The sequence below is a fragment of the Hermetia illucens genome, chromosome 7 (assembly GCF_905115235.1).
Source record: "Hermetia illucens chromosome 7, iHerIll2.2.curated.20191125, whole genome shotgun sequence".
In the NCBI taxonomy this organism is placed as follows: Eukaryota; Metazoa; Arthropoda; class Insecta; order Diptera; family Stratiomyidae; genus Hermetia; species Hermetia illucens.
In genome coordinates, this window is record NC_051855.1 from 11599805 (window position 1) to 11626531 (window position 26727).

The window sequence follows — 26727 nt, forward strand, 5'->3', positions numbered from 1 at the left end:
ATATCCGCAAGAGATAGCTTGACACGTAGAATGAGTTTTCTAATGTGCCTAGCATATCTGTCCATATCACGGAACTGCAGGCATTTCTGACATCAAGCGTTATGAGGAGCACTATCCGGTTGTGTGCCTCGGCTCGATGAAGCGCATCCACCACCTCCATAATAGCATCCACCGTGGATCTCCCTGTTCTGAACCCGAACTGTCTTGGGGATAAGTCCCTGGCAGCGCGGATCGCTTCAGTGAACCTACTCCTGATGAGATTCTCGAGCATTTTCCTGGCCGTGTCAACTATATGCAGACAGGAGCTCTGGGTCTCCTTTCCCCTTGCTGATCAGTGCGAGTCTGGCCACCCCAACGGCAAGGAAAAATGCCCTCCTTCAAGCTTCAATGCTGCCCCAAGCAGCAAGTCGGGTCGTTGGCGGGACACCAGTTTGCAAGCTTCCGCCGGGATACCATCAGGAACTGGCGCTTTCTTGCTTTTCATAGTGAGAACTGCTTCTTCGAGCTCTCTCATTGTGAAAAGGGGTAATCTTCGACGCTTTCCGCGCTATTGACATCAACCCGTACAGGATGTCTGGAGAATAATGCCCGAACCATGCGGTCCATCTGATCGCAGGGCTTCCGCAAAACCCCGATTTTCCAGGTAAAAAACTTATAGCCAAGTCCCCACGGTTCACCTCGTTGACCAGTTTCTGCCAGCCGCTTTGCTTTTATTTATAGCCCTGCGGAGTCTCCTTTTTGCGTATCTATACTGTGCCTTTGCTCGTTGGCGTGTAAACCTTGTGCCAAACGGCGGAACTTATGACACTCCCTCTGTAGGTTGGCCATTTCTGTACTGGTGCATAGAAGACTTGTCGCGGTCAGTTGTTTCCGTTTATGCTTCTTCGCCTTCTTTTTTTGGGCCCTGGAAACTACTTTGATAGTCTCCTTCAGGCACGTCGTCCTCTTTCCGCTTTTTCTCCAGTTTGCTTTGAAGTGAGCTATCTGTGGTCCCTTTGGCGCGAGCAGTGTTCTCAGCGAGAAGTGCGGGTGTTTCTGATTTCCAATCGTCTTCTGCTGCTCTCCACGTTCGCCTGTAGAAGGAGATGCGGTGCAATAGTTCCTTCAGTTCCATCAGTCCGTTTTTTACGCCTTTGCAGACATTACTCTTGAGGAACGTTGCCGACCGCTTCACCACTGCCGCGCATTTTCTGATAAGCCTTTCCTCCTCGGCTCTACCCTATCTCTATCTTCTGCACTACAATTTTGGGGTTACGTTGCTGCCACTTTTCCAGCGACTCTCGCCTTGCCGCCTTTCGATATTCTGTGTCCTTTTCAGGTGGATTCACAATCTCCTTTTCTCGTACGGACAGCGTGCCTCACAGGATGTCCATCGGAATCATTCCCGCAAAAACACACGCTGCGTCGCCTAATATCGTTCTGAAGGCGCTGCACACCCTTAGAGCCACTAGTCGCGATCCCTTCATTTCATCAATAGTTTGACCGCCTTTTTGTGAGGACTCGCCGCCTCGTCATAGCAGCTGCTCTCTTTATGCGCTCCATCATTTGCTCTATGTTTTCTGAGGCCGCATCACCGGAATTATGGGTTTCCAATAGTATCTTTATAAATGCATCCTCTTCAAACCTTTTCACGAACCAAGCCTGGTCCTCAGCTCCGCGGGGTCGCACATCGCCACGTTGGAGGAAAATTGCCTGGTGGCCGCTATGAGTATAATGCTCACTGACAAACCATGCCATTCTTCTCGCCAATGTGGTACTCACATATTTCAGATCGACTACTGAGCCCGAACCTGTGTTCTGCGTTTCCAATCGGCATCGCTTCCTGCAGTAGTATTTCCCCCTACTTTGCTTGTCAAGTTTCTTGCTGTCGCTTTGGGACTGTAGGAATTTCATGCATGCAGGACATCTGTAACTGCCTGTGATATGGTCGATGTTACTCTCCTGTATTTCCCTGCATAGTAGGCATTTAGGATCCGCATTGCGCTCTTGGCAATACGGTCTTCTTCCCCGCATCTTCGGCACAACTTAGACCTATCGTACTTGCTTGTACAGTTTCACGAAATGTGTCCAAATTCCAGGGATCTATTCCCGCAGTCGATAGCTGCTGACCCAGCCAAGGCGAATTTTACCAACAGCAATAGTTGTTTTTCGCTACTTCGAATGCAAGGCTATTGTGGCCGTCTGAGTACCACAGCCTGATCACATTGGACTCAAGGGTCGGATTTAGTCCAAGTTGACCCTTTAAGGCCTCGTAGATCTCCCCTTTTGTAGTGATCTCATCTAGGTCCTTGCACTCAATCAGGGTTAAGTCCTGGCTCACCTTTACCTCCACTGCTTAGACCAGTGATGATTCGATCTTCTTATGGGGGTTGTCAGACTTACTCTCGCTGGGCCTAAACTCAAGGAGCAAATCGCTTTTCTGCGACTTATCCTGTTCACCCTAGTCCACGAGGGAACTGTCTGCCTTAACCTTCCTTAAGATTTCCTCATATGTCAGCTCATTTGTTGTTTTTATAATCACCGCATCTGGCCGGGATTTTTTTTGCGGTCTTCCTTTTTTTAAAACTTTAGTACAACTAGGCTGATTGGTGCGTTTTTCCAGATGGTTCAGTTCAGTTTCACTAGATAAGATTGGTGATTGCGTCGGTTATGTTTTCCCCTTCTTTCGCTTTGGAGTTCGCTCTGGGGGCTCCCCATTAGTATCCCTATGTCGTTTGGGGAACTCTGGTGTTTCTTTTCCGGATCGAAGTCGATCCACTGTTGTGCTATTGACTCTAGTCTGGGTTCCTACCAGGGGTATTGACTTTGAGGACGTTTGTGTTACTAGTTCTACTGTTGCGTTCGTTATACATAGATCGTATAGCACCCGTTTGACTTTTTGAACGTTGGGTCGTAGACCAACAGATTCCATCAGGTTCGAGATCATAACCCCTAACTTTGAGAGCGCGTCTTTCTTGTCGCGCAGAAAAAGAAGACGTGGCAGACTCTGCCTAAGATGGAGTGATGGAGTAGGTCAGGACGCTAGACAGCTTTTAGGGATATCGAATTGGTGGACCACTGCGCAAAACCGGGATGTCTGGAGTACCTTACTGAGGTTACCTTACAAATAAACTAGATAATATTTTATCGTGACGTGTCGTTCCCAGTGGGTGTTAATAAATTTGTCGTGTCGTGTCGTTCAAAGTGGACATTAGCAAAACTGTCGTGTCGTGTCCTGTCGGTCCAAGCGGACGCGCTCCTTTAGTGTGAGATTCAATGACCATTGCCCAGCTATGTTTCCTCCAAAGGACTTCAGGCATTCTGGACCATGAAAACCCGCTTATTGTACTTAATGGGTGCCAAGTAAACCCAGATGTTCCGATGGCCTGTTCCTAAGTGGAATGCTTTGCGGTTTTTTCATTTTCACTTTCAAGTATCTGCATATTCTCTCTTTTTATATCAAATATTCAATCTGATCAGGTCTCCTAACGTTTTTCTTTCTATTCTTTCAATTGCAGACAACAAATAGTGATGATTCGAATATACAATAAAACAATCATTGTACAATACAAATGGCTGCTTAAAATTCATTGCTGAACCAATCCACGCTGAGTAAGTACTCCTCCTCTTTAATTCTAGCTAATTAAATTCTTGCACGTCTTCATCAATTGCAATTTATATCTTTTGGGGTTTTTCTTTTATTGAATATTTAACCAGGGAATTTGCATACAAAAGATTGTGGTATGCATTTTGCTTTCGCCTTTTTAGTAAATCAATTCATTGTTGCAAAAATGTTGAGTGTAAATTGGAGGAATATGCCTTGCATAGTATGGAAGCGGATATTTCATTAAGGGGACTTTTTACAGTCCGTACTGTTCTAAGGTTTTGTATAAAACTGTGTTTGTCACACCCACTTTTCCCCAAAACTCCAGAAGTCTTTTGGAGAAGTGCAGCATGGCTCCCACACCTCATGCGTTCATGCGATGTCCTCTCCAAATTGACCATGCCTGACATAACTATGGACTTCGTGAAAGTACCATCGTTTGGTTGATTTCCACCACGGACCTGTTTCACCGCTTTGGCTTCGGGGAAATAGGACAAACCTCTTCATAGTACGCAACGAGGTTTGTAAGGCTTCTTGCTGACTTGCTGGTAAAACTTGCGCGCCTGGTGCGGTTGCTCCCTGTACTTTTAGAGTTCACAGACTTGTAGCTCTCCCAGGCTTCCTTTTCCCGTCTGTGAAGGCGTTTCTCCGCTCGTCCCCGGTGGTTATTACGGCATCCATTTCCCCCTTATAGGTGTTGCTATAGATGGCTTCAATGTTAACTCTCTCCTGATTGTCAGAGGGGATTCTAGGTGGTGTTCAAATACCAGGCTGAAATTCTGTACGTTTCTAGGTTTTTCCTCCAGTGTTCGGAGTCCACGCCCAGGTTCTGTTCAAGCAATATGCGGATGATGTCCTCTGCTTTCTTTCGAGGACCAGGTAACCAACATCCGACATGTTACCACTGACAGGGGTGTCTGGTGTGTCCAGTGTGGATCTCCATGTCCTCATTCCCAAGGTTCTTCCGGGTAAGGGTGAAGGAGAAGATTCTGACAGGCTGTAGTGCACCCTCCTTAGTGGCTGAAATTCCCTTCTGCTGAGCTTTCCTCTTCCGTTTACGGTTAGATTTGGGCTGTAGTACCGCAGACGGGCCGGTTGTAGTCGGATTTCCAGTTTCTCCCGTTGAGAGTTGCCTTACTTCGCTGCAGGGCACAATAGTTAATGGGCTTCCTCAGTTCCTCAGAATCGCAACCGAGGAGAAGTGGTAACGCCCTCTTCTCACAGTACTTTACCAGTTTAGCGACTTGTTCCGGCGGAACTCGGATGTCGTCTCCTAGGAAGTATCCCGATGCCACGGCTGCCTCTCGAGTGCTCCTTCCGGTCAGGAACTCTGAAAGACATATATATTAAATTACGTTTAAGAATTATGCAAGCTCATGGTTTTTCACAACAGGAGTCCTAAATTACCTCCTTGCAGACCGCGAATCAACCCCTGGTACACCCAGGGCTCCTGAGCCAGCACTATTCGAATGTTTTCCTTGGAACTTACCCTTGCAATTACCTCAGATGCAGCTTTCGCATGGTGAAGGTTTATCTGGGCTATCTTGGTGCTCGTCATTCGCTCCGTCAGTTTTTGGAGCTTTTCTCCACTGTCGGAGTATCGCCTTCCGCCGACGACATGGCGCTTTCCCGCGCGTCGCTGTCCACCTTGAGTCCTAGAAGTCTAGGTCGTCCAGCTTCTGCTCTTCACAGGCTGTGGGGTGAAGGTGACGAAAATCTGAAAAGTCCCTTTTTAAGGTTTTAAAGGCTAATTTCTCACTTAGTACATAGAACTGAATGAAAAGGAACCTGATTTGTGTTCATGAGATTTGAGGGTATCAGTGTCTGGGGGTAAGTGTATAGGTTGTGATGTGAAGGTGACGAAAATGAGGGAAAATCTGAAAAGTCCCTTTTTAAAGTTTTAAAGACTTTCTCGCTTATAACTTAGAATTAAATGAAAAGGCAGCAGGTCTACTTCCTTGGTTGATCCAGTCCTTTTCGGCTTTGGCTTTTGAGACTTCTTCGAGGACCTGGATATGCTTTTCACTCGATGTCTCTTCGGCTTTTCCCTGTGCACATGCACGGGTATATTGCCAAATCGGTAGTTAATATGACAACTCCGACGTGTGATTCCCTCCAGAGATGTTAATCTGCCCCGATTGTGAGTAGTTTACTCTTTCCCTCCACCTTGCTTCTGACGACTTTCTCTCCACATTGCTTCTGAAGACTCTCCATAATCGCGAGACCCATGAGATCTTCCGACTGTATTGTCGCGGCTTTTGGGAGAAATACTGTCACCTGTATACTGTATATCATCCCCAGCAGATGTTTACAGTTTTGCTCCTTCCCAGGAACTATGGTCCTAAAGCCCTCTGCAATGTCTTCCGTCGCGCACTCCACCAGAAAATGGCCTGCTCGGAAGCGTATCTCGGTGACCACAAGTTTCGCAGTCCATCTCTTGCACATCTGCCTGACGGCAAGGTCTTTGATGGTTTCCTGATCCTCATGAGTGAGTACTGACTCGGAAAACATTTTTAACAGTTTGACTAGTCGAATGTCCTTGACCGCACTAGGCTTCCTGATTTCTGCCTGCACCCCTGATCTGCCCGGGGTTTTTCCCCCCTTGGGTTCAGGTATGGATTTTTGGGGAGCACTCTCTTCATGGGGGCTAATCTCTGCTGTCCCCCGCTTTTTTGGCTCCGGTAAAGATGGCTTAGGTCTACTCTGAGCCTTCTTAAGGGCCTCTTCTGGTTTTAGGCCTTCTCTCAGGTATTTCAGGTACCAGGACGACGCCTTTGAATTCTTTATACCATTCGTATGATTCTGTTTTCTGTATACATGACTCTTCGAAAGCCACTTAACATTTTAAGCCATTCGGAACATGAACTTTTATTTTTAACACAAAATTTGAGGCATTCTCGTTGTTTCATTTTTCTTCCATAGTAAAAATGGCCACACACCAATTTTTCGGCTTACTAAAACAGACGCAATTCAAAAACTAATGATCGGTTTGATGTCAAACTTTGACAGAACGTTGAAATTAGTGTTGCCAACGAGAATATATCAGGGGCTTACCAATTTGTAAAACGCGGGCTTTCAAAATTACAAATTTATTTTTTTATTTATTTATTTATTTTCTCCAATGCTTATGTTAGTTTGTGCGTATTTCATTAATTATATTCTCCCCCTTTTCTGTCCTATTTTTCAGATAGCGATGTACAATCGATGCCCGCATTTTAATGAGGGTATTTTACCCATATTTCCCATAAAGTCTACAACATCGACAACAACAACAAACGAATTGTTTCATGGCGGTGCTATCATAAAATTATCAATATATTTTATAATATCATTGCTAATTTTATTGCCAAGGAAATCATTAGCGGCTGGTAAGTAGTATTGCATCCATATAAGCTCCTATTTCCATATATTTTGTATTATTTATAAGTCGAAATTTTCCACATGCATCCCTCTCTCCTTTTGCTATTAAGTGAGGGAGGGCATACGCAATCACCGCTTCTCTTGGGACAAGATTTTATTAAAAGATCTGACGAGCCAGTGGAATGGTTGTGGGGCTAGTCTGAAAATATGTGCCCTAATAAATTAAATCAATAATGGGGACGAAAAATTATCGAGGCAAGATGTTGACTTAAATTACCCATGTAGGTATTTTGCTTACGTGTATAAAATTTGATAGAGGGTTAAGGGGTGTAATTGCTATATAGGAGTTGAAGGGGATCAGTTCCTTTGATTAGGTCGAGAATGAATTTTTATAGGCTCCGAATTCACTGACGAACTTCTTGAATTTTTATTGATCACCTTAGTCCTGGCCCTGGTGACCTTAACTGAGTCGGCATGGTCAGCAACGTAATTCTCTCTCCCTTAAACAACGAGGTCAGTCAATCCTTATCTCCGAGATAAATTGCATGCTTGGTAATATATCCTTTTTCTCCATCCTCCTCTTTTCAATCCCCGTTCTGAATATAGAATCGCTACTTCCATTAGCTTCATTTGGTCCTCAAAGTAGCAACTACCCTCTACTGAGCTATAAATTCCTTCTATCAATAGTTTCATTTTTTACCACTCCCTCTTCGCCTCTCCCCACTTTTTCTTAACCAGGTCTCCTTTTTAAACCTGTCCATGTGTCAATTGATGTAATGTCAGTCCCATGATTCGAGTCCTATTTGACTAAAACCTCAAGAAAATGATAATAAACAGTTTGCCCAAGGACTATCCAATCTCTCCCCTAATTATTAGTCCTACAATTCGACCATTGAAAAGGTTGTAAGGAGCAAGAGTGGGATGTGAACACGCTAAAATAGAGCACGACTAAAAGGACTATGTATGTGCCAGGAAGAACTCCATTGATGGGGTAGTAATGATGGTGTATATTTGGACACGGAGCGGGTGGGTGGGAGGGAGTGTAGTAGAGAGCGATACATGTGGATACAAAGGAAAAGCATGAGTGGAATGAAGGCCCGTTTTACACTTTCAAATCGCACATTTTCTCTCTGTGTTAAGTGCGAACAGTTCATTAGGTCTGCGCTGGAACGGGGGAAGAGAGAGAAGAGAAAGGATATGTAAAAGCAGTAGCTAATCTGTTATTGGAATGATAGTCATTAGAGTCATGCGAGTGGGTATGACATGCATTTTATGAAAGTTTATTCAAATTTCAACCGAAGAACCTTGCAAGCTTCGTCCCTGTTTAGTAAGGATTCGAAGTAAGCTATCTTGAAACTATGCAGCTTGAAGGCCTGTTGTACGTCCTATCAAAACTCATCTATGTAAATAGTCCTTTGTCACTCACTAGGTTAAAGAGATATTCTTCTAGGTGCACCTAATAGAGTCTTTCTCAGGAGTTGCTAATAAGCAGAAGGTTCACTTCCAATCACTTGAGCGCGAGACAGTTTAGTATGATATGGACCTTCCCTCACCATCAGAGAGGCAGTCTGAAATCGTTTGCCGCATTACTTCGGGCTAGCCTCCTAGTTCTCCCGCCTTGCGAAGGGGAATTCCTTTCATCAACGGGAGGAGAGAGGGAACTGACAGTTCTGGTAACCCCCCGCTATCCGGCTTATCGGTCGAGATCTATCTTCTTTGCAATAAGAAGGACTCGAACGTAATTGGCAACACGGCCCCACCTGTCAGCGCTCCCCAGCATTTCCTTGACAATGTTGTCTGAAGAGCTGCTGACGAATTAGAAACAAAGGTGTAATAGGCGTCTTCCACAACTCCATTGCGGAATACACAATTAGGAAATCGTGCCTTTCAAATCTTGCGCAGGTAAGATTGAAAACCTCCATGCGCACTGACTAAGGAAATAGTCTCACCATACTTCCGATTCAGCTACGCATCTAAGTTAGGCAGTCCATCTCTCTCTGGTTTAATTTTGCTCAGAGAGTTGCCACTCATTTAGGGTCCGTTGCCGTTCTTCACGAGCAACCACCTCCCTTGGCTCTTCTATCTTACGCTTGTATATGGTTTGAGGCTCCTTAGCAAAAAGGGCAACGGGGATCACTCCCGCGGTCATCCCTAACGGCTGGTTCAGAGACAATGCTTGCATGAGACACTTATGATATACCCTTCCTGCCAAGAGCGTCGGCCTATAAAGACTCCGTTGAACTCGTTCGGAGACCCCCTCAATATTCGCCATTAGCCTACTTAAGGTCGAGATTCCAGCTGCAGCCTTGTTCACTGCTGCTTTGATTTGCTTAAAAAAGCTTATCTTTGAGTCAAGAGTCAGTCCAAGGTATTTTATCGTTGGTTTTACTGTCCCTTTACTGATCAGCGCAAGCCTCGCCATGTTCCAACGAGAAGGGAAAGTTTTCTCTTTAGGCAAGCGTTTAATGCGCCGAGCAGTAGATTTGGCCGATTTTGGAACGCTAGTTTGTAAACCTTTGCTGGAATACCCTCGGGTCCTGGCACCTTCTTGTTTTTCATAGAGAAACCTGTCTGCTCCAACTCATTTATAGAGAAAAGTGGGCAGTCCTCGGTGCTCTCCGCGCTGATGTCATCATCCCGTACGGGGTGCGCAAGGAATGCGGTCCATCTACTCGGACTTAAGTGAACAGGGTTTCCGCGGAACGCCGATTTTTGAGGTTACCACTTTGTAACTGAATTCCCATGGGCTCCCATTCACCTCGTCGACCAGATCCTGTCAGTAGCGGGCTTTGCTCCTATTTATTGCGCTGCGGAGTTTCCTTTTGGCTGATCTATACTCTGTGTACATGCCTTCTCCCGGTTGTTTAGGCGTTGCCTCAAACGGCGGGGTTTGTGACACTCCTTCCGAAACTCTACAATTTCCGCCGTCCACTAATTCATAGAAGGTTTGCTACGTCTCGATGCCTTCCTTGGCATGGAAGCTCCCCAGGCTGCTGTTATCAAGTTCATAACCGAATTTACGATAATATCAGCTGCAGCGCCACTACCCTCAGGAGTACCTTCCAACGCGGCCTCACCTGTTCCAAGAGTTTCCACAAATCTCCCAGTGTTCACCTTCGCGACGTTCCTTGCACAGAAGGGGCGCCGTGGTGGCACACACCGAGAGATTTGTCAACCACTTCGAAGACAATGTGTTGATGGCCGTTTGGCGAGAAGCCTTCCAGAACTCCCCACCCGCCTACCAACGACACCGTGACTCCGACACGAAGGTTACGTCGGAAATGTTTCCCTCGCAGTCCGTGCGTCGGAACGGTGGAGTGGATCCTTTGTTTAAAGCTACAAGTCTCAAGTGTTCTGGCCGCCATTTCGAGAATGCATTTCCCTCTGGAGTCTGCGTGAGGCATGCCCCATTCAAGTGTCCTGTCATTGAAGTCACTCTCGACACGATCCGCCCCTCTGTGCCCAAGATAGCGTCCTGCAGAGCATCAAGCGTCGAAAGTCCGTCATTATCCTATTGAGTGTTAGATAAACACTGAAAAACGTTACCTCTAAACTCCAAATCCAGACAAAGCTGTCCCCTCGATCTTGAGCAAGAATCCTAAGGTGGGCGTCGTCAGATGGCAGCGGTCCCTGATATGTTAGGGTGCTATGAAGCTGGGTCCTAGTTTCGATACTGCTCATTGATGAGCACTAAATCAGCTTTGGTCTCCGCAACGAGCTTCGCTACCAACTCGTGACTGATCAACAGTCCTAGCTCTTTTCAGTTCTGCTCTGAAGAGTGGACACTGCCCTGAGCCTACAGTGTGCGCAACGTTCTCATCAGACGCGGCATGGTCCCTGCATAGGACGCAGCTCTCTTTTTCGTTCCAGGTGCTGGCTTTATGGCATGCCTGGCCACATTCGCGGCATGTTGCCCTTCTGTCAGGCCCCCGACGTGCGCCCATAATCCAAACATCTGTAACATTTGGTTGGGGTGGATCGGATTCGTTTCCTACACATTATCCAACCCATTCTGATTTTCCCGCTGTTTAGAAGCTTCCTCGGGTATTGCTCCACAACCCCGGGAGTTCGCAGAAATAATACCAATTCGGACATTGGTTACCTCTGGACATTCGCGTTTAATGGTGGCCTCTTCTACCTGGTTCTTTTCGTCAGGCAGTCAAGGTCTCGGATTTCCAAAGAGCACGTGGGTTCCAGGCTAGAAACTAAAGCTTTATCTCCCAGAAGCCCCTTGGCTGCTACACAGAACGCCCCTTATTTGTCGTCCTCGGGCCTCATTCGGCTAGGACTCCATTACCCTTCGTTTTTCGAATGGAAGACACGGTTCTTATCTTCGGGCTTCATTTGGTAATGGATTCTGCTGAGGACTTCTGCAAAGATGTTGCCTTCCATCGGGCTAATAAGCAGAGCTGGCGGTCTAGTCCTCCTTCTTCTCCACACCTTTTTTGTTTGGTGCTCCATCCTCCATGTCCGCCATACTTTTAAGCAGAGGTTTTTCGCTGGCCCGACATTTTGTTGCCTCTTGTCCCTCTTCGCTTTCTTCTTTTAATCTCTGGAGAGTATCTGAGTGAAGTCTCCTTCAGATGCCCCTTTCTTCTTTTTCCCCCCCAATTCACTCTGCAATGGGCTATCTGCGATCCGTTTATTCTCAGTGGGTGACGCGGTTTTCTCTGCTTTCCGCGCATTTTCTGTTATTCTTCATGTCCGCCTGTAATACGAAATTCGGTCCAGGAGCTCCTCCAGCTTTATCAGCCCGTATTTCATGCCTTTGCTGACGTTTTCCTGGAGGAACGTCCCAGATGCGCTTCGCAATTGGTGCGCATTTCTTAATAAGCCTTTCCTCTTCAGCTTTTGCCAGAGTAGTCGACAGCGCTCCCATTTGACTTATATTCCAAATCACCAGGGGAGAGGAGAGAGGAGTTTGGTCAGCAGGGTCAGTTTCAGCTGTTTCAACTCTGCCTTTTTCCGCAATAACAGCACTGCGTGGTACTATCTGGATTGCCGTCTCCTTCGCAGGTACCGCATGACTTTGCGAGTCTTCTTCTCTGTTTGCGGATCCCGATATCTCGTCGGATATATCAGTCCTTGTTGCATCCTTCGCTGAGCGCTAGGGCGAGTGATATGTTTTCGTGTTGTGTAAAAACGCGGTCAACTCATTCTGCATTGCCACTATCTCCTCCTTCGTATTGTTTTTATTCGCCATTTAAGTTTTTACCAGCCAGGAACGGGTATACCTTCGGGGACAAAGCCCCTCCCTAGTTCCCTGAGGCCTGTCCTACGGAACTCTTCGACGAATCAGCGCTCACTCGGGGCAACGCGGTCGATTAATACGGGTTCAATGCACATTAACCTATCAGGGTCTGAAGGGTCAGGCTCCTGGTACACCCCACAACTATCACCTTGGCAGAACTAGGCTCACATCACCCCATCGACGTCGACAGACACAGAGTTGTTGACGGCCCCAGGTACTCCTAGTGTGCCCCGGCGTGTATCGGTCATTAGCAGTTCGCCCTTCATCGAGAAACTTTCTCAGGGCTACTACCTAGGACACCGGTGTTATGCCGGCTAGGGGGTTGTCTTCTTCACATGTGTTAATAATGTTGAAGTCCTAGTTTGAAGCACATAAAATTGGCTATTATCAGTACACTTTTCCAGATTAAATTATTCGCGCAAAAGGCTCTTCGAAATACAGAGCTCTCATGGATTCATCGTTCCTCAAAGAGGGAAACTGACTAGTGGCTAGCATCTAGCTGGTTTCCCCATTCGTTTTCAACTGTACTAACCTTCCGACTCCCACAGGTCTACAATACGAAACAGCATATGCATGCGAAGGGAAAACCCTGACTATCTCATGCGATCCAGGCTATCTAATAAGTCTGATACGGGCAAATTATGGGCGTTTCTCTATAACGATATGCAACGATCACGGCAATGTCGAATGGAGTGTGAATTGTATGTCGCCGAAAAGTTTAAGAGTTTTACATTCCAAGTAGGTTTGAAGATTTACTTAGTCCCTTGATCCCGTTTTGACTTGCACCTTCCTCATAGGTGTACACATAAGCAGAATTGCAGCGTTTTAGCAAGTACAAATATGTTTGGCGATCCATGTCCTGGCACCCATAAATATCTGGAAGCCCACTATCAATGCATTTCGGCGGCACAGACTTCCACGACCACAACCCGACCTAGTCCGCCATGGCTGATTACAAATTCGCCAAACATTTGGAGTACTTCAACAATACCAGCAACGGTTACATCGTCAATGAAGAGCACGTCAGGACATCAAACTCCTACCACAGCGCGAATAGGAAGCATCCATCAAATGGTCCTCCCCCAGAAGCCCCCGCCACAGTCAAAAGGTGCTGAAACACCGGGCACCTCACAAGGGTCGGGTGGTCCTAGTACTGGAAGTGTTGGTACAAGTCAAACTAATATTCACTTGGCCGGTGGACGACCACCAATTGTTGATCCTTTTGATACTCGAGGCTCAGCTTCACGACCAACAAATACGCCATTTTCAAATCGAGGTGGTGTCCTGCAGTCCAGTCGAACATCAGTAAATAGCAGCAGCCCGGCAGGTGAAGCCAGTGAGAATGGGGCTGATAGTGGTACATTCAATCGGACACAATCGACTCCAAGTGATGATGCGGGCAGGCATGAATCGCAGGATCAGTCGAAACACACGAACCGCAACGAAGACAATTCAATATACAATCAGCAGACTTTGACCACACAATCACCTTCAGTATTAGTTAACAACAATAATAATAACTACGATGGTTCCATCGATAGCGGCTACTACTGTGGTCCTACAACAATGCGAAATCTTTTCTGGAACGTGACTAGGGTGGGGGAAGTGAACGTTCAACCATGTCCCGGTAAGTTTACCTCATTCAAAATGGGTCCTGGGCAAGTAAAAATTGAGTGTATTTCTTGGTTTCTTTTAGGAGGTGCATTCGGAATCGCTAAGTGGCGTTGTGTCCTCCAACAAATCGCTTCATCATCAAATCGATCGGACGTTCAGATGATCCTGAGCGACTGTGCCTCAAGGAGTTGTGAGACCCAACATCAATTGAGCTCGAGTCGAAATAGTCCCCACCGAGCGGTCTGGCATCCCCTGACCCCAGACCTCACACAGTGCCGAAGTGTGTGGATCAACAATCTCGAGATCAGCGTCAACCAACGAGACTCCTCCTTGATATCCATTGCCAACGACCTGTCGCAGATAACCAGTAGTAAAACCCTATACGGTGGTGATATGTTGGTCACAACAAAAATAATTCAAACAATGTCCGAAAAGATGGCATACGATATTGAAACATTTCCGGATCAGAAGCAACGTGAAGCTATCATCACGGAATTATTGAGTGGTGTGGTGAAGACCGGATCAAATTTATTGGATATTTCGCACAAACATACGTGGCTGGATTTGAGTTTTGAAGATCAAATGCGTGTGGCTACATCATTGCTTACGGGGCTGGAGGACAATGCGTTTTTGTTGGCCGATTCGATAATTCGGGAGCGGACAGTTGTGCAAAAAGTGAAGAATATACGTGAGTAGATTGGCATCCTTTTACTATTCTTTTACAGCTTCTGTGCTGGTCATGGAAGAATCACTCCCTTTTGCTCCTCCCCTTGGGGCTGGCCTGATCCTACATAATACTAACGATTTTATTCTCTCTTTACAGTTCTATCAATTCGTGTGTTGGAAACACGCAACATTGTTGGCAATGAAGTATTTCCGGACGGCAAGGTTGAACAGTGGGATGTGAGCGAGGATCGTATTGAACTCCCTCGAGGTGCACTCGTTGAGAATAGTGAGGCGGGTCTTGTACGAATTGTATTTGTTGCATTCGATAGACTTGAGACGATATTAAAACCATGGCTAAACCACTTGGATGTGAAGTTTACAAAAGGTGAAAGTAAGTTTGAGGATCTTTTATTTATCCTTTTTTTCTGTATATCAGGACCTATAGATGGCTTGAGACGTAGCAAAGATTAATTTTAGTTTGATTCTAACCTTTGAGTACAGTTGTTTGCTGAAAACTTCTTCTTTTTTATTGTTCTATTTTTGCTAACTTCCTTAACTAATTATTGTCCTTTATCCTTTCTTTACAGTGCAACGCAATCACTCTAAAAATACAGCGGGCATTCAACAGAATCGCATTTTAAATAGTAAAGTGATATCAGCCAGTTTGGGTAAGGGACGACATATACAACTATCGCAGCCAATACGATTGATCCTGCGACATTTAAAAGTGGAAAATGTCACCAATCCCGTTTGTGTATTTTGGAACTATATTGACCAGTGAGTACCACATTTTTGTATATTATTTCGTTATTCCACATAATTCAAGATAGTAGAAATAGTCATGGAAAACCATGGAAGATTACAGATCATGGAATCAACCAATGAACTTTAGTGTCTCAACCATCTCTTAAGACTACGGAATTTATAATGAACATTCCCAAAATGGTTACCATTGGCAAGTTGTCTCTCGAGTTCGCTATGTTTTGTTAAAATTAAGTCTCGTCTTTCGAACATGTCTGAGCAAAGTATTGTCCGATCCCATCTTGGCATTCAAGTTACCCACCACGTTCACAATGTCATCTTTAAGACGTCTCCCATGAAGTTTAATTGCTTAACATGGACCGAAATCATGTAGGTCTGTCAAAAACAGGTTCCCAGGTGAAGAGAACGCGCCTTGCGGTTAGGCTGATGCTTGCTGATACGCTCCACTGTACTAGCTAATTCAGGAAAATGGGTAGGGTTTTTAAAGCTATGACTGTATCTACGCTATGCGACGCGATCCAACATTCAGCACGCTTTTTGGACCATCCCCCGGTTTGGCGAACGCCTTCAGCCCCGACAAGGAGACCGATTTTGGCCCGTCCCGAACGTTGAGCTTCAAGGAGTGCTCCCGTCGCTCCAGGACTAAAAGGACCCTCATATGGGGGGTGCAGCGGCCTTCGAGGAGCGTCCATCCTAATGAGGAAGCATGTCTCGAGGTCCCTGGAAGTGTTGACCTCCGGCGTTGTATGTCGGGAAGATGGAGTCGGCTACAGTTTCGAAACCGCATCCCTGAGTAGAGGCAGCATGCTGGAGTCGCTTAACCCTGGTCTGATATCCAGTACAGGGTCGGCGAGGAGTCGCAGATTCTCCCCGTACATCATCGCCGTGGGGCTAGTTGTGCACTCCTCTTGATGGGCTGTGCGAAGTTTGAGGAGGACGAAAGTCAAGGACTGACCAATCGTCCCGAGCCGCTTAAACCTGTCGATGATTGTGAGGCAATATTTATATCCGTGCGAGTCCCGCAAAGGGTCAATGATATCGAGGAGGATGGTGTGGAAGCGCTTTGTGGACCGACTACTTCCTTCTTTGTTTGTTGATCTTACACTTCTAGCACGCGATGCACTGTTTGGCCCAAGAGTTTACGTCCTTGTTCATGGACGGTCAGAAAGATTTTCCAATGACTAACCGGTTCGTCGTCCTGGCGCCACACGACGGCGTGGAATACTTCCTTGCCAAAATCTGCAGGAATAAGTAGGAATTTGAGCCGGAGATAGGAAACTCCTTAAACTTGTAATTGAAATTTGTCCTCTCGTCTATCTGTGCCTCGGTGGTTGCCGTATAATCGACCCCGATGCGGACTGTGACCTCCGAGATTCATGACAAAGCGTCCACAACGACGATGTCTTTCCCAGACACGTGTTGGATGTCGGGAAGTTAACTCGCTGATGAAGCTCAGTTGCCGAAGTTAACGAGGAGACGCTTTGTGGGGCTTTTGTTTAAGCGCGAAAGTAAGAACACGGTGAACAGTCTGCCCTCAAGGGAGAAACTGAAGTATTTAATGGGGAGGCATACGGCGAGTAGCTTACAATCGTAGGCGCTGTAGTTACGTTGGGCTGAGATTCGGAGGAAGAGGCGACCAAAACATCATCCATGTAGACGAAACAGAAGTTTAAGTTTCGTAGGCAGAGTGGATGGATCTCTGAAATGTTTGCAGATAGCCGTTCTCGGTATATATGGAGTAACAGGGATCTGTTGATACCCCTTGACCAGATCCAAGGTCTTGAAAATACCGCAGTTTGTCAGTGATTCCGCAAAGTTATGGATGAGAGAAATAGGTAGGGTAGGACCATATTGGGTGGAGATGACCAAAAACTTTGAGAAGACCGGGGAGCCGGTAGTGCTGATGTGGTGCTGCACATCGTGCTTTCCCGGCTGGGCGAAACTACTTTCAGTAGTAATGTTGCGAGATTTTCAGAGTCTTTTGTGGTATTGAAATTGCATCCGGTGGTACATTTTGTCGCTTGAGCTCCGAATTTACGGTGGTACCAGCAAATTGTCGGGGCCGATAAGGATCCCGGCGTAAGACTATCCGAACGCCCTTTACGGTAAGCAGACATCTACCGTGACTGCGATCGAGATCTACCTGCCGAATACAAAGCACCTATAGTCGTCGTAAACTAAGAGACTGTGTCCACAAGTGTCGTCACCATTGACTTGATATCTACGACCTCTCGACGTGTGTCTCTAGATGCTTCTGCGGCCACAGGGCGTGGATATACCTCGTGGACTTTGTCGGCCGTGGCGGACAGCACCTCCAGCGATCCCGAGTCCGCGGAAACCAAGATAGCGCGGGTGCTTTCTGTGGGCTGCTGCAACCAGAGCGTTTTCAATACTTCTGAGCCGACCTTATCAGCAGAAGAAGTTGATGTCGCCATATGGTTACTGAAATCAAACAAAGCGCCGGGCACGGATGAGATCCCGGTTAAAATCCGGTGGAACGGCTCTACTGAATGCGATACACCAACTATTGCTGCGAATCTGGGAGGACGAGGAGATCCCAGACGGCCGGCGCAGGAGTATCATCTGTCCCATCCAAAAAAGGGAGGTAGATTGCGTTGTGAAAACTACAGAGGCAGTCTGTTCGTCCTTTAAAATATTGACGAAAATCCAGGAGAATAGAGTAAGACCATACACCGAACGACTCGTTGAAGAATACCACGGCGATTTAAGGCCGGGTCGCTTCACAACCGACCAGTGCTGGGAATATAACGTTGACGTGTACCAAATCTTTGTTTTAGGTCTTCTGCCGGGGAAATATACACTTTCTTTGCCCCAGCCTATTTCAGTTTGACCACGACTAAGGTCCCTGGAAGTGTACAGACTTTTCCCCGCGAGGATACATGCTCTAGGTCATCCTGATCAGCGTCCCCTATGCCGTGGAATAAATTAAAATATTTGCTTTGGAGCCCTTTGATGGTTCAGTCGACTCTGATGCAAGGCCCCTGTATTAGTGCGATGTCGATGTCTTTCTCTAGGAGGAATGCAAACAGATTATCCGAGGAACACTTCGAGTAATCTCGTCGTAGCGAATGACTTTGAGCTTTACGCCCTCGCAGGCATCGCTGATCTTAGGCACGCACGAACCGAGGAATTCCCTGGAGAATTGGTCCTTGCTAGCTACAACGTGGATTTCACGGACTACCTGAAAGGAATCAAAGCAGGGGATGGATCCCATGTGTTTGCTTCTGACGCCAGGAGATGTTCAATGACCATCTCCGACAACCTGGCCTCAACAATGGTCCATATCTCCGGCACTAGTTTGCCGCTAGCGGAATTACCACCCGCCAGCGCCACACGTAAGTGGCTCACGGCCATGTCGCTGAAAGGTTTACTAAGAATATGGATGGCTTTCTGGTACTGGCACCAGTGGATCTTCGCTTCTTAGCCAGGTTCTGGTGATCGACATTCTTGTTGGTCTTTACTTTTGAGAGATCCCCCGATTTCAAGGGTTTCGGGTTAGGAGTACTGTGTCCGGTACTTGCTACACCCAGCTTCACGGAATTGGATTCCAGGCTGGAAACCATTAGTCCGTCTGCCGCCTCGCTCCGGGAGATCCCTACAGTTGGTTTCAGCACAGCGTTGCTAGGGCTGGCACCGAGTGTGCTGCTTAGACGGTTACTGTCTCCTGGATGCCAGCAGCTCGTCTTCCGATGATGCGCCTGGCATCATCACCTCTTCTTCTATCGTCGGGGTTTTTTTTTTTTTTTAATTGAGTCCATATCTTGGTTCCACGAGTAGTCCGGGAAGAATGTCCACCCTGACTAGTCTGGCCACCAGGGTAAGGGTCTTATTTGAAATTGAAGGTGCCCACGGTATCCATAATTCGCATACTAAAGACCAAGCTCCCCAATGGCCACTCAACCCTCGGCGTATGCTGTTCCAACTTGGCTTGGGGTCGTCTTAGCTCCTTCTTCGGTGCAGGGAGGATGGTCCGCGGTCTGTTGCTTCGGCTCATCCCCATGCTAGATCCACTTGGCCCTAACAAATGGCCAGCAGATCCTCGTCAGTTGGATGAACCTACCCCAGCCCGACCGTACATACTCTTGGCTCGTCAGAAGACGGTTTCCAGCGGGCTGCGTCATAAATTTACTTCAGGGATTTCGCCTTCATTATCCTCGAGGTGCTTGTCGTCGATTTCATTTTCCTCCTGAAGAGGGTCCAGCCTATGTATGTTGACTCTCTGATGTTTTTGGCGGTAGTTATCGATGTCACTGTAACATTTGTGGGGAGGATCATAGCCAGATCTATTCATATAATTGACTTGTCTCGTCTGTAGGGATGGATCAACTTCCCTATGCACTGGTGGTTTCGGTTCTTGAGGTCTCGTCAGCGGCTGAGGATGCAGTTGGTGCTGGGTATGGTAGAGCTCATTCCTTTGGTTGGTTGGATCCAAGGGAAGGTTCTTGATCCCGGCTTAGATCCTTGGATATTGTAAACACGATAATGACGAGGGAAAGATTGGTTTATGGGGGAAGTAACGGAACTGTTTGAGGTTGGCTTGCGGATAACACTATTACGGAAATTTAGATTCTGTATTTCTAGGCGAATATGCTTCGTGTAAGGTTCTGGGCTTTTGTATAGGAAGCATTTTGGAAAGGTTCTCGTTTACTCCTCTGATGAAGACATCAAGAGCTCTATTCCTGTACATTTCCAAGAGTTTTCTTAGAATGATTCTCCGACTTAATCTTGTTCACAATCAGCGAAAATTGGTGATTTACTTTGGCGTAAAATTCGTCTATGCTCCTGTTGCCCTGGTTCATGTTGGTTAGCTGGTATTCCAACGTCCTGATATCCCTTTTATCGGCGTAGTGGAGCGATAGGTGCTTCTTGATCGCTTCCCAACTTTTGTTAAACATGTTGTAGGATATTAGCGCCACGTCAGTCGGTTCTTTGACTTTTTGACGAATGTGCTGACGCAGTGCACGATATAGAGGCTTATTGGGGATTGTCTCGTAGTCCTTCAGTATGTTTTCGACGTTTTGCACCCGTGGCTGGTTTACTATGAATTTTCGAGCGTTTGTGGAATGTCTTGAGCCTGATATCTATCTCCTTACCCACCCCAATTTGAGCATTGATTGCTCCCCCTAGGTGCTAAGTAGCCTATACGATGTCCTCCATTCATTATTAACGGCGCTACAACCGGTATTTGGTCTAGGCCTTAGTAAGGAACTCCAGACACCTCAGCTTTGCGCCGAGGTCCACCGATTCGATATCCCTAAAAGCTGCCTGGCGTCCTGACCTATGCCATCGCTCCAAATCAGGCAGGGTCTGCTTCGTAAAGGAGCGTTTTTCCACCTGTTGTTACTTTCGGTCACGCTGCTCCCAGGGCAGAGGTGAGGCAGCGTCTGAAGAGTTGCCTCTCCCCTGGATGAAACCATTAGTCCTTGTTTTTTGAATGCTTGGGTGCTATGCCCAAAACGAAGAGCCCGTGGACCAAAAAACGTGGGAGTAATTTGCTCCCCATTTGGTGCAGTCCAACATCGTGTGGATATGGACTTGCTAACTTATTGGTAAAATTCGCCTGCGTGGTGCGGCTCCTCCTCATTTTTCTCTAGTCCACAGAGGTTCTGGTTCTCCCAGGATTCCTTCTTTTCTTCTGACTTTTCTTGCGACTGGGGCCAAGTATGTTTGTGGTCGTATCAATGATAACGCTCTTCAGGTGGTTGTGAAGATCATTTGTTGATGCTTTATCTCCAGGACATCTGTTAACTGCGGTTATTGCGGTATCCATTTCTCCCTTATAGGTGGGTCGAAGTGGTGTGTTGTGAATGGCTTCAGTATTCACTCTCACCTGATTGTCAGAGGAGATTGAAGATGGTGTTGTAATTCGAGCCCGGATTGGCATACCAACGAGATAGTGATCCGAGTCTAGATTGTCCCATTATATACGCGCGAACTCTCGATTTTTATTGTCTACAGGATACAACCATTGCGAAACTAATTAACAATGATTTTTTTTTTTGCTACACTTCCAGTGCCTGGTCAGAAGATGGTTGCTATTTGGAGCATACAAACCATTCACACACGATTTGCATGTGCAATCATCTAACAAATTTCGCCATATTAATGGACACAACAGACGACACCGCACCGTCTCTGCTTTCGCTGTTCAATAACAACATCCGAATTTTAATCTACATTAGTATCGCCATATGTATTATATTTATAATAGTAGCAATTTTAACGTTAAAATTATTTAATGGAATTTTTGTAAAGGTAAGAAGACGTACAGATGAATCAAGTGAACAAAATAATCATGCTAGCAATAGTAATAGTAGTAGTAGCAATTTAAATCATCAAACAGTGAATAATATCAATAATAGTAGGAATATACGAAACGCTAGTAATTTAAGTAACAACGACAATATAAATAACAGTTTGGTTGTTGAAATGGTGACATCAGGAAGAATGGGATCAGGTCGTGGACCACAGCAACTACCGCGCCAACAACAAACCCAATCGTCCTATCAGCAACAACAGGGCACTGCAGTTGGTGGTAGCAGTGTTAATGCTGCCGGGAGTGGTAGTGCTACTGTAGCTCTTGCTGCTGAATTTCAACAACGTTTGTTATCACTTCCAAATTTCGTATTGTCACCGTCACGGGGACAACAGAACAACAACCATCATTTATTGCTCCATACGCATCATCCCCATTCCAATAATCACTCAATGATAGTCAATAATTCCTTAGGATCCAATAATAGTAATTTAATTAATTATAAAAATACAAATGCATGTAATGCCATATTATTTGCAACATCATCATTGGTAGAGAATAATGGCGGCGTGGATAATAGTAGTAATGTGGTTGTTGCACCAATTAATATAGGTAGTAGAACTAAGCCTAATGTTCTTTATGATTAGCCATGGTTTAGAGTCGAACGTGATCCAACTGATCAGCGACTTGGACCTGCAGCGGATTAGTTTGTTTTCTATCAAAAGTGTTGTGAAAATATTTGTTTTTCCTTTTGAGATGTGTCCAAATTTGGATATTCTTACTGAGGCTGTCTTTCATGACTGAAAAACAAACCAAGGGACTTACTTACTCAAGGAAAACCATCCTCCTCTATGCGGATAAGCATCTCTATGTAAATAAATGTACGTAGAAGAAGGACCCCTTTCCGGTAGGAAGGAGAAATAAACCTCTGTTTTGTTTGAACTATTGGAGCCTCACCTTTGTTAGCGTAAGTTTTTCACGCAAATATTGGGTTCCTTTTGCGGCATGAGGTTGCTTTTATCAGAAGACTGAAGATCTACTTCGTACAATATTTAAATAAGAGAAAGTTGCTCTCTACATAATTTCTGCTTTTCGTATGGAACTTCTTTTTACAAGAGGTAACAAATTAGGGCTTTCCCTTTCCTCAATTGCCCTAGATGGGACGCAGTTGTCCTATTTACGTGAATAGAAAAAATGTCTTTAAGAGCTATTACGGTTGCCTGACGCTTTCTCCCTGTCTTGTTTAAAAAAAATCCTGCAAAATAGACTTCCTACATCAACACGATGGGATCCTCTTTTTATACAAATCCTACTTACCACACAGAATGAGATCCTTTTCGGTGAATATGATGGATGAGGCAGAGTCTCATACTGCAATTCGTTCAACTTTTGAACCTTTGTTCTGGATACATGAGGTCGTTCATTGTCGTGAAGGAATATCAGACCATATCTGTTGACTAGTCTCGACGGTTTAATACTCAATTTTTGGTGCATTACCCCGAGTTGGGCACAGTATTTCCGTGCATTTATCGTTTCTCCAAGTGCCAAAAATGAATAGTAGGTAACTCCAGCTGTAGACCACCAAACAGTTATCATTACCTTCTTCGGATAGAGGGTTGTTTGCGGCATATGCTTCGGAGGATCATCAGCATCTAGTCATTGTGCTGATCGGCGACGATTGTCATATAATAATCCACGCTTTATCACATATCACTATTCTGTGCAAAAAAGGATCGCTTCTGTTGCGGGTGAGTAAAGAACTGCAAATTTCCATTCGAAGTGCCCTATTTTGCTCCCTAAGGGCATGCGAAACCCGCTCATCGAACTTTTTCACCTTTCCAAGTTGTTGCAAGTGCCGGGAAACTGCCGAATAGTGTACGCCTAGTTTCTCCGCAATGTCTCTCACAGACTGACGTGTGTTGGATTCGACTAGCAAACGCGGCTCGTCGTTGTCAATTGATAGTCTTGGATGTCCATGTGACCCACTTTGAAGGTTTACGTCGCCTGATCGGAATTTTTCAAGCCTTCGCCGTGTGGTTCGTTCGCTTACCGTATCAGCTACAAATGTATTGTTAATGTTCCTGGTCGCCTCCGCTACTTTATGACCGAGTTTGACCTCATACAGAAAAAGTATACGTTCTTGGCTCTTTTCCATCCTTTTTTTTCCTTTCTATTCACTGTTAACACAACGATGGTCAAAACTGAAATGACCCCTTGATTAAATGTAGGAGTATTTGCCATTTCATGTGCAACAATGATGCATCGCTGGGAACTTTTTACAAATCTAAAAGTCTCCTTAAAACAGAGCGAGCAAATTATTTTTTGGAGGGTAGGCTCTGGTTTCGAGAATCTTTTTCTTTGTCTTGTGATCGATTTTGGCCCGTCCTGATCGGTTTCGCCATTTTATTCTATCAAATACCTGATCTGGATGCAATCGTGAGGCTTTTAAATCCCCAGCCAGCGTATCAAGCCACCGTTGTTTCAGCTGACCTTTTGGGCGTTTATCATCGACTTCTATGTTCAGACTAATCTTGGCAAGTGATTTCTCGTTAGTGCGAATTACGTGACCATACTATCAGAGACACCTCTTTCGCGGTTTTTTCACGATCGGTGCGGCTCCATATCGATCGCGGATTTTCTCACTTCGGCTGAACGTTAACATTATTCGATGGGGTGATATAAAAGTAGGAATTACCTATGACTATCCATTTTTAATTTGATCTTTTAAGGCGCGAGTGTCCCATCGTAACGTGGTACCATGCTAGCTGTCTAAGAGTTGATAATTCAAATGATATTATCAGTGAACCACGAACGTTGCCCTTTCAATAATAGTACTTTTATATTGTTGCATAAAACATCCCAGTCAGGTATATTATTTAGTGTAAATAAAGCTCTCTAACGCATATAAGTATACCATCTGATTATTGGACCGATGGATGACCGAAAAACACTTTTCCTTAATTCTCTGTCCCCGTATCTCCTTGACAAACCATTGATATAACATCCAAACGACAAAAAGCAAACTATTTAAGATTTGATTACGAAACAAGAAAAACACAATGTGATATATAATTTTAGTGAAAAAAAGTATCCTAATTGTATATTATATGATCTTATGAAAGAGATGAAAGACATAACTCGAAGTTAGGGAAATCTATATAATATAAATCGTAGCTAGGCGAGTAAACTAGAGAAAAAAATAACTATTGCAATACGATTTTGTTTAAAAGAAAAAAACATTCAAAACAAAATTTCATACAGAGATGAAAATAATAATGAAACAAAACGAAGCGAGGCGTTACATAAGTCTCAATTACCTTTGTTCAATAATTTTGTATTTCTGTTTGTTTAAATGAAAACTATAATTAAGTCAATGTGATGCAATCAATTTTGAAACTTACGTTTTTTTTTCTTAAGATTTGATAAAGACGAGATGCAATTTTATTATTTTTGACAATCGTTTGGAATAAAATTTCTGTTTTTAATCAAATAGTTTTATCTTTTGTTTGTTTTTTATAATCAAAGTGTATGATTGTGTGATTCAGATTTGGTTTATTTTTCACTTACTATTATTTTATCTCTTATTTTATTTCTAATCGTTGTTTAATTTTCATTTGAACTAGAGTGTGCTGAATGAGTTATATCTAACATGTATCGTTACACATTAATACTATCACTTGCGAATATTATTTACTTTCCTACGGCTTTATAATTACTATTGGTACTTATGCATAATTCTGGTTACAGGGAGCCTTTCTCTATATTCTTTTTACTAAACATAGAATGAATAGTTGAAGATTCTAAACAAGAAAATCAAAAATTTTATTCCGACTTCTTTTTTATGTGTACTCGCTTCGCTTTAGATAATTCAAAAAAAATAAAAAGTAATAATTATAAACCACATATGAATAGATTCATAATCAAATTCAAATGCCAAATTAAAATTTCTATTAATATTGATATATTTAGTTAATATCTTTAATTATTTAGTCAATTCTAATTTAGAATTTTCAAAAGAAAAACCAAAAAAGGTTGAAAGTGAGAGATGTTCCAGCTTTACTTCAATATCTTGCACTTGGTTGGTCTTGGTTGACACTAAAAATGATATTTATATCAAATATTTAAGATTTTTAATACATACTAACCGCATGAATGTGACTATTTACTGACGTTTTCTAAATATTAGAACTAGCTGAGTGATTAATTCCGTACCATAGTTTATTTCCATGTCCCTTTTGCTTTTATATAAATCTCTGTTCGTGAGTAGCCCCACTTGATTACAATAAATACTTTGAAAATATAAAATATTCTTAGCGCAATGCACAATTCGTAAAATTGGGGGGATATGGCATTGAGCCGAAAACCCAGTTCTATTTTTTGTTGTTAGACTTTCCTAACTTCTAGGTTTTCTGAGATTTATCTGTTATTGGGGTTCAACTTCATTCAATCAAATCTAATTAATATAACTTTCTCGCTGATTCTACTACTAAAATCATTAACTTTCTCGCTTTATTTGGTTTTCCTTTTGAAACTTTCTAAAATTTAACTAAAAACAAAAACAAAAATATTTAATTTTAACAAATTATATTATTAATCATAATTATCCTTTTTCTTATCTAACCTTTACAATTTTACAGTCTAGCCGCTCGTCTGTTTACAAGAATATCTACGTGTGCTTATTTATTATCGAAATTTTATTCCTATTTGGAATTGAACAAAGCGAAACAAATGTTTTGTGCGGCTTTACAACAGCATTTTTACATTGTTTCGTGCTTTCAGCTATTGCTTGGTTATTCTTTGAAGGTGAGTGTTGTTTTTTTTATCTATTAGAATTTATTTAATTTAGTTAACTCTACTGAAAAAGCTGAGTTAGGCTCAAATGCTTTCTGTTATTTTTGCTTTTAATTATTAAAGGGAAATGCTATGACTCAGTCGTCCAAACGTTCTCCTATCTTGGTCAGCTAATTCTTCTTAAAATTTTCGTTTGTTTCTTTTTTGATTCGTTGCTACTATCATCATCAACGTCGTCTTAACTGGTATTCGGTCTAGCTTTGCGATGGTAATGAAACCCAGACACCCTGGTTTTGTGCCGAGGTACCATTCGATACCCCTAAAAGCTGTCTGGCGACCTAACCTACGCCTTCGCTTCATTTCAGGCAGGTCTCCCTCGTCTTCTTTTTCTACCATAGGTATTGCCCTTATTTTTATTTCTTT

General features: G+C 44.3%; 1 protein-coding gene across 5 annotated transcripts in view; it reads left to right on the forward strand.

Moving 5' to 3' along the window:
* Nucleotides 1-26727, forward strand: part of LOC119660729 (latrophilin Cirl-like) — a 101989-nt gene that overhangs the window by 59838 nt on the left and 15424 nt on the right. For 4 of the 5 annotated variants that reach the window (XM_038069392.1, XM_038069388.1, XM_038069389.1 and 1 more), the window contains 9 exons: nt 3498-3591; nt 6771-6951; nt 12743-12932; nt 12992-13821; nt 13891-14496; nt 14632-14865; nt 15062-15251; nt 21272-21512; nt 26151-26316. In XM_038069392.1, the coding sequence (XP_037925320.1) occupies nt 6777-6951; nt 12743-12932; nt 12992-13821; nt 13891-14496; nt 14632-14865; nt 15062-15251; nt 21272-21512; nt 26151-26316 (2632 nt within the window). In that variant the 5' untranslated portion in view covers nt 3498-3591; nt 6771-6776. The remainder of the gene's footprint in view (nt 1-3497; nt 3592-6770; nt 6952-12742; nt 12933-12991; nt 13822-13890; nt 14497-14631; nt 14866-15061; nt 15252-21271; nt 21513-26150; nt 26317-26727) is intronic. The other variant, XM_038069391.1, reaches the window with a different exon arrangement.